Source organism: Archocentrus centrarchus, chromosome 19, assembly GCF_007364275.1.
Source record: "Archocentrus centrarchus isolate MPI-CPG fArcCen1 chromosome 19, fArcCen1, whole genome shotgun sequence".
Lineage (NCBI taxonomy): Eukaryota > Metazoa > Chordata > Actinopteri > Cichliformes > Cichlidae > Archocentrus > Archocentrus centrarchus.
The window spans coordinates 15,137,132-15,145,157 of NC_044364.1; the positions used below are offsets into that span (position 1 = coordinate 15,137,132).

An 8,026-nucleotide genomic window follows, 5' to 3' on the forward strand; every position below is an offset into this window, starting at 1 on the left:
GAAATGAAAGAAACCATAAATAAATTTGTATATTTTATGGATAAATAAATAAATAAAATGCAGCTTTTATTTATATATTCTTCTTCTTTCAGCTGCTCCATTTGAGGGTTGCTAGATCTCTGGTATCCTCCTCTGTCAAAGTAGACCTCTGCATACCTTCCTTCACTGCATCCATGAACCTTATCTGTGGTCTTTTGCTCTTCCCTGGCAACTCCACATTCAGCAGTGGAGGAACTCCTCTTAAAGCTTGACACACGATAAATGATAAAAGTCTACTTGAGAGTCCACTACTCTGTTTAGTTAAAAGACAACATTTCCCATGTTTCCTTTCTCTTATCACTCACAAATGCTGAGTAAACTCGGGGAAAGAAAGGTTGGTTTCCCCACGGAGCGCCAGAGCAACAAGCTTTATGAGCTTTTAGATGACAGAAAACTCGCAAAAACTTTGCATCCACCCACTTGTAGAAAGTTTGCAGGACGTATGCTTGTTAGGACATTCTTCGGGGGATTGTAAAGAGGGGTTTGCTTAGATAAGCCCGTTCATGCTTTTTCACGTGAAAGCGCCTTTATAAGGCCTTATTTTGTTGGAGACATTTGGGCGGCAACGCTGCAAGAAAAGGACTTGTCTTTTGTGCAAAGTGTAATTTGTCCGCTTCGTCATGGCAGCGTATACGTTACCGGAGGGATTCACGGAATTTGACATGTTTGCATTCGGATCAGCACTTCTTGTTGGGGGTAAGTGCAGCGTGCTGTGCGCTTATGCAAGGAAGAAAGAGGCAGATCATCGTGAAAATGGAGCAAAAACTATTTTCACGGGGGCTTTTTTTTTTTTTCTTCTTCTTTTCCAGTTTAATGCTTGAAATGCCATATTGTTTGTTTGCGCACTTTGTGGTCCAAAAAGTCTAGAATAAGATCAGCCATGCAGACAAATCCAACTGGTGGTATAACTGAAAATTTTGTTTTGTTTTTATGTTTGTTTTTTTGTTGTTGTTTTGTTTTCACTCTTAGGGGTGCTGGGATTCTTCCTCAATGGTGTCAGCATCCTGTCTTTCCTCAGGGTGAGGGAGATGCGCAATCCCAGCAGCTTCCTGGTGTTCAACCTTGCTGTGGCCGACCTCAGTTTGAATATTAGTGGCCTCACAGCTGCTTATGCAAGCTATCTCAGGTAACAGACAGAGGGCATGCTCTTTTAAAAGTGCTAAATTTCTTCACCGAATCTTTCAGCAGAAATTGTCATTTTAGGCTCTCCAGCAAAAGCTGAATAAGCCTCAGGGTTTCGCAATGCAATCCACAATCCATAATCCACTTTGTTCGCATTTCGCAAGCAAATCTGTTGAAAGTTACCAAACAGGCCAATTCTGCCAAATAGTTTGTATTTCATATTTAGATACCCTGAATTGCACTAATGTTGTGAAATATTTCCATGTTGACCTATTACAAAAGTTGATTTTTGCTTAAAATTATTAGGTAGATAATTATTATATTTCTCCATTTTTTTTTATTTTAATTTCCCAATTTTTATTTGGAATCCAGTTATTGAGCAAACCACTGTTTGTTTGTTTGTTTGTTTGTTTTTTTTGGGGGGGGGGGGGGGGGGGGGTTGGCAGTTTTTGAAGTTTAAGTGGGATAATTTGCCAGTATTTTCATGCTGTCGTGAACCCTGCAGCCGACTGCACTCATGCTCTCGCAGCTGTTATGAAGTTAAATATTACTAGCCTGAGCAGCTGAACTATAAACATAATGGAACACACATACAACTTATGGCACAATTGTGTATACTGAGCCATTTTAATTAGTCATTTGATATGTGGTGAGGCATCCATCCATCCACAATTCAAAGAATCGCTGCTCCTCCCAGAGAACTGGTCAGATTTTAGTGAGATTCATTGAGCGGTCTCAAACTCCCGGGGCGCGGGCCGCATCCGGCTCGGCCCCCTACTTCCGGTTTGCGGTTTGATGTCAAAAATTTGGCCCTTTAAGTTATTTTTTTGACATTTTTGCTTTCCCCTCCAATTAAGAGGAGTTAGCGAAATGCCAAAAAAGCAACTTAAAGGGCCAAATTGTCTTATATTTTTGACATCAAAATTGCGGACCGGAAGTGCCCTGCGGGCCAGGAGTTTGAGACCGCAAGGTGAAGGTCACATTTGTTGTTTCACGGGCACTTTTCCATTTTCACAGCATAATCTTCATGCACATCACTGTCACTAAATTCTAATGTACTGAACAAATGTGCAGTTCGAGCCATTTAGCAAAGATAAGATACCTTTTGTATGCACAAAATAATAATAATAATAAAAACTTAATGAAATACCAAATGAGGTGCGAGCTTCAAACACCCCTGAACTTAAACAGTTTTTTGTGTGTGTTGAACTAGATGAATATGTACTGGATATGACTTGTTATCGAGCTGCCTTGGCTTCTCAATGGATTTTAATTCTCATTAGTTTGTCAAATACAGGCAACCAGTGACAAGAAAACTAATCACTTTCTTTCTGTACTTCACACATTACAGCAACCTATGACTTGTGATGGATCGTGACCCAGGAGAGCTACTGCATCACTGAGTTTCTGGTTTCCCCATTTTATTTAGCTTTATTGAGCTGTTTTACTGGAGCGCTTTGTTTTAATATGTAACGGTGTTTGTGTAATTTTAGGTACAGTTGTTTGCAAGTTGTGGTATGGCACGTTTTTTTGTCTTCTTCAGGTACTGGCCATTTGGTCAAGATGGCTGTACCTATCATGCTTTCCATGGGATGACATCGATACTGGCATCCATCAGTTTCATAGCTGCAGTCGCTTGGGACAGATATCACCAGTATTGCACCAGTAAGTAAAGTGTTAGTTAATGGAATTTTATACATATCTGAACTTAAATATTCATAGTAAGTCCATCTTATTCACAGTATTACACAAATTCAGTGATACGTGTTGACGGCACTGTGTCTACCTTCAACACACAATGTTAGAAATAACATTGGGGGTTTTATTCTGTAGGACAGAAGCTTTTCTGGACCACATCTATCACAATCAGCAGCATCATCTGGATACTCGCCATCTTCTGGTCTGCTGTTCCTCTCATGGGATGGGGCGTCTATGACTTTGAGCCAATGAGGACATGCTGCACACTGGACTACACCAGAGGGGACAGGTAGATTTGTACAGTGGAAATATTAAAGGATAATAAAATTGGATCTTAGCATGGTCAAGAGTTGTTGTTTTCATTGCTGCCAGTTCACATGGACGGTAACTGTGTAACTTTTTATAGCTGTTTACCAAATTCCATGTTATTTTTCTGACAGGGACTACATCACCTACATGCTAAGTCTGGTGGTGCTCTACCTGCTGTTCCCAGCTTATACAATGTTCTCATGTTACGATTCAATCTACAAACATTTCAAGAAGATCCATCATCACAGGGTAAACATGCTGTAGTGTTACTAAAATCATTGTGTATTAGGACATCCAGTCATGCCTTCAACCTAACACTAAATATTGATGTTGAGTTGCCCATTCTGACATTTGTGACTGATGTTTTTTAATGTTAATATTTGTGTTGGAGTTTAGTTATTAATATTTATTTTAATATCATATTTTCTTGACTATTGGACAAATGTTCAGAAGACTATAATCATTGGTAGTGTATGAGAAAGCACCTTAAATATTATTTAAATATTTCTTCCCAAGAGTTTGACGAGAAGATTAATTTTACACATAATGAAACACACCTTTTATACCTGCTGGTGTTTTTAAATCTTATTTATTCTTTAATAGGCTTGTTGTTTCTCCATCCTTCTAGTTTTTATGCCACTCTCTGGCTCTGCAGTTTCTTATACTGAAGTGAGAGAAATCTTAGGCTAAAGCTTGGTCGAAATTGGGTCGTCTGCCTACAACAGAACGACTGAAAAAAGAAAATAATCCAGGCGTTGCAATGACCCAGTCAAAGTCCAGCCCTCAACCCAATTGAAATGCTGTGGTGGGGCCTTAACAGAGCTGTGCATAAACTAATGTCCACAGACTTCATTGACCTAAAGCAAGGCTGTGAAGAAGAGTGGGACAAAATCCCTTCCACAATGATGTGAGACTGATAGTCATACAAAAAAGTGGTGCTAAAGGTGGTTAATGGGGTGTATTTAGTTTTTCACAGGGTTTAGTGTCCTGTGTAAGCTTTCTTTTTCAGATGACTGTACAGTATGCATAACTAATGTTGGAGTGTTTTCTCAGAACTGGATTTCTTTATTCATTTTAGTCATTTATATTTAACTAACACCGACCTTTTAATACACCGCTGTACAATCTTCTCATCTCAGAAAGTGAATGCATTGATTCTTTTGAGACAATCATAAGTTGGGTTGTCTGAAAAACAACCCAAGTAAGGCGATGGATTTGTTTCCATTCTATTCAAATGTGAGCTATTATCTATTAATTACTCATCGCCTGTTGATTATGGATTTCAACCTTGTGTTCGCCACAAAACCACTGAAAGCTATTCTATCTGTTGCTTCAGCACGTACACATCATGATGCAGGCTTTCCCTTTTTGAAGCTATGTAGCATGTAACACACTGGTCTTTATTTTCCAGTTTAACACCAGTTTGCCTTTGAGGGTACTGCTGATGTGCTGGGGCCCCTACGTCATCATGTGTCTCTATGCCTGCTTTGACAACGTGAAGCTCGTCTCTCCAAAGCTAAGAATGGTATGCCTTTGTTTTGTTTAATGCAGCATAACACTGTGAGAAAATGAAATCAGAACAGTTGAAATGGTAGCGAAAGAAGACCTTCTGTTGACTTGTGGTTTCTTACTTTTAGTTTCAGTCATCATTCCTATGACTTATTATGAGAACAGGAAAATGAAAGCAGTCAATCAGTTTTACCTGTCATACTTGTCATGGTATGCCAGACAGCTATCTGGGCCAAAGAGGGATTAGACATTTCTATTGTGTTCAGTTTTACTATTAAATAGTGGTTTAAATAATCTCTCTGAACTGCATGCATGTTCAGTCTTTTTTATGCATAGGATATTTTTTATGCAAATATCCTAAAATGCAACCCAAATTGTAATAAACCCTTGGTTTTTTTATGTGCCCCCTTTTTTTTTTTCCTTGTAGATGCTTCCAGTTATTGCAAAGACAAATCCTATATTCAACGCTCTCCTCTACTCGTTTGGAAATGAGTTCTACCGAGGAGGAGTTTGGCATTTCCTCACAGGACAGAAGATTGTTGAACCAGATATTAAGAAGTCAAAGTAAAAGAAAACCCAGCATGTTCTGGCAAAAACCCAACAATAATCTGCTTTATTGATAGGTTCCTCATACTAGCATAGTAGGATGTTGTGAAGTAAACGTTACCAAGGCATTTAGATGTTTTGTGTCATTTTCATATTATTTGGACAGTAGATGAAACTCAGGACAGTCTGTCCGCTTGGAGCCACTGTACCTCGTGTTGGATTTAGTTCAATCTATGAAAAACATGCTGCAGGTAATTTTACCATTTAAAATTTTCATGCGTTCTTTTTTTTTTTTTTCAGCAGCTCGCCTTTAACCTGCATTGCTCCTCCGTACGTGTGAACAATAAACACAGATGTTGCTCCTCTTCGGCTGTTTTCTCTATTTTAATCTGAGCTGTGATTTGATGGAGATGCTGGAAGCAAGAAGCCTAATTGTTGCAAGTGACTGTATCTGGAAATGCTTTTATTACATGGCAGCATCAGGCCTAAAACATTTTAGATAGGTAATGGTGATGTAACCTCTCTATATACAGTAGTAAGAAAACATTTACTGTGTTAAGCCTGTTACACAATTAAGCTACATCTTAGCCAACGTGGACTTAATCACATTTCAGGGTAGCTACAGTACTTGTCTAAATTGGGAAATGCATACATGAAACTACGGAGAATTTGGTAGTGTTTGGCTTTATCTTATATTACCTTAAATCCAACTAAACTTGGTGACATATTCAGCTATAATTCAGTTTATTTAGCAGGTTTTTTTTGTTTAATTTTTTTGCACTTTTCAGTGTGCTGAGTTGCTCAAAGACAAATGCAGAAGCCTGTATAGTAAACCCTTTATTGTTAATAGATGACAAAAATTGAGGGGTGTGAAACTTTGAGAAATGCTGCCTTAAGGTAAACTAGTAGAGTAGGAATTTAAATTCTGCTAACAGTGATTTGGCAACTTCATAATACTGGCACCGAAATGTCTTTTTGGTTTGCGCTGCTAAGCCACATATATTTCAAACATCACCGTGTAAGGGTACACATACTGTAGAAGAAATAACTCCAGCACTGTGCTTTCTGAGCTGTTAAATAGATCCAACCAGAAATAATCCACTGTGAGACAGTCTTTGTCACACTAACCTCCGAGCTGTGACATTGTTGCCAGCAGGCCAGTCGTAAGTCGTAAATCCTCTTGCCATCAATGGCAGCCTTTCTTAAGGCAGAAGGACTAATGAGCAACAGTGGAACAGTCGAACCCAAACGGAGTCCTGAAATTAGACTATTGGCTGCTTAAATTAGAACAATGAACCCTTGAATTTAAATATTGAATTATAGCCATTGTAATTTTCCAAAAGGCATCTATTAAAGTTACTTTAATGGATTACCTGGCCAGGAGGGAAAGCAGCCACACATTCACATTTTTTTAACAGTGTAGATAGTGAAAGTAGACTTGAGTCATCTCAGAAATGTGGGACATTTTGGACTCCCTGATCAGAGAAGTGCTATTCTCATCAGTAAGCAGCACTGTAAACTGCTACGGAGGTACAGGTTAATGACTGTTCTCGGGAATTTATAGGCAACATAGACAAAAAAATGATAATTATTTCCATCATAAGGTTAGAATGTTGACATGTCCAGTACTTTGATTTTGTGAGTCTGTATTTTTGTGTGTGTGTATCATTTCTTGTATGTAAAAATATGTCAAATGGGGCTAAAAGTAAGTTGAAAAGCTTGAGTGAGGAAAAAAAAATGTTTCCCTTAATCAGAAGCTGCCTCAGGAATGCTATTATGAAGCCTACTCATTAGCATCGGATTTCCTTCCGGCATGTGAGCAAACTCCGCTCATATGCAACTCTCCTGCTGCGATCAGGACTTTTCTTGAGAAAGATTAAAGAATCTAAAAGATCAGCATCAAGTTCTTAGAAACAGTTGGCTGATTGTGAGGCCGTGTGTGGTCTAGTTATCTAATTTGGTCACAACTGTAGATAGACACTGTGGTAATAGCTGCAAGTTCACAGGAAGAAAATAGAACCTGTCAGATAAAGCCTCACTGAGCCTTCCAGCAAAAACAAATAAGTGATTCTGATTGCAACCCTTTTTGGTCCAGTAAAAAGCTGAAGATTAAAAGAAAATAAAGAAGTTTGCTAAATCTGTTGCTATTCAAAGACGATGTTTAAAAAAGAATGCCTGTCCTTAATAATTATATGTATATATTTAAATCCCTAGAAAATAGAAGTGCAAGATATTTAAAGAAGACATACACTACAAACACTATCCTGGTTTAAATTGGTACAATAGTGCTGAATTGCAAAACAGCAAGGGACTATAGTATAAGTTTATCATTCTGAACGTGTTTCTGCAGGTGGATGATATTTATTGAAAAAAAAAAAATGGGAGGATTTTTGTTGAAGAGCACTTTGTTCAAATGCCCAAAATCTCTAAAAACAAGAAAAATCAATGAAGCAAATCATCTTTTAAAGTTTAGCCACACGGGTCAGCTAAGTAAAAACACTGTTTGTATAACTTTAAGAGACACTGATTAACCCTACATAGACCCAGCCGTTGCAGTCCTGCATGTTTACAGTTTTAATATTGAGCACGCTCACTCATGTAAGAGACAATCCAGATCAAAGGTGAGAGCTGCTTATCGAGAAGAAAAGCAAAGGGCAAAGTAAAACCTCCATTAATATCACACGCTATGGTCCAGAGGTCAGATCATAGCAGAGAGTAGAAGGAGACATGTCACATGATAAAAGCCTAGCACTGAAGCTTGGTTTCATGTTACATAATACTATCTGTACATAATGGTTTCTAG

At 38.3% G+C, this 8,026-nt stretch overlaps 1 protein-coding gene across 1 annotated transcript; it reads left to right on the plus strand.

Moving 5' to 3' along the window:
• The first annotated feature begins 331 nt into the window (after nt 1-331).
• rgrb (retinal G protein coupled receptor b) lies at nt 332-5,588 on the plus strand. The gene is made up of 7 exons (XM_030755408.1): nt 332-735; nt 1,009-1,165; nt 2,705-2,826; nt 2,995-3,148; nt 3,300-3,417; nt 4,580-4,693; nt 5,105-5,588. Exons 1-7 carry the CDS (start codon nt 660-662, stop codon nt 5,243-5,245), a joined length of 882 nt encoding a protein of 293 aa, XP_030611268.1. The 5' UTR covers nt 332-659; the 3' UTR covers nt 5,246-5,588.
• Nucleotides 5,589-8,026: the final 2,438 nt, after the last annotated feature.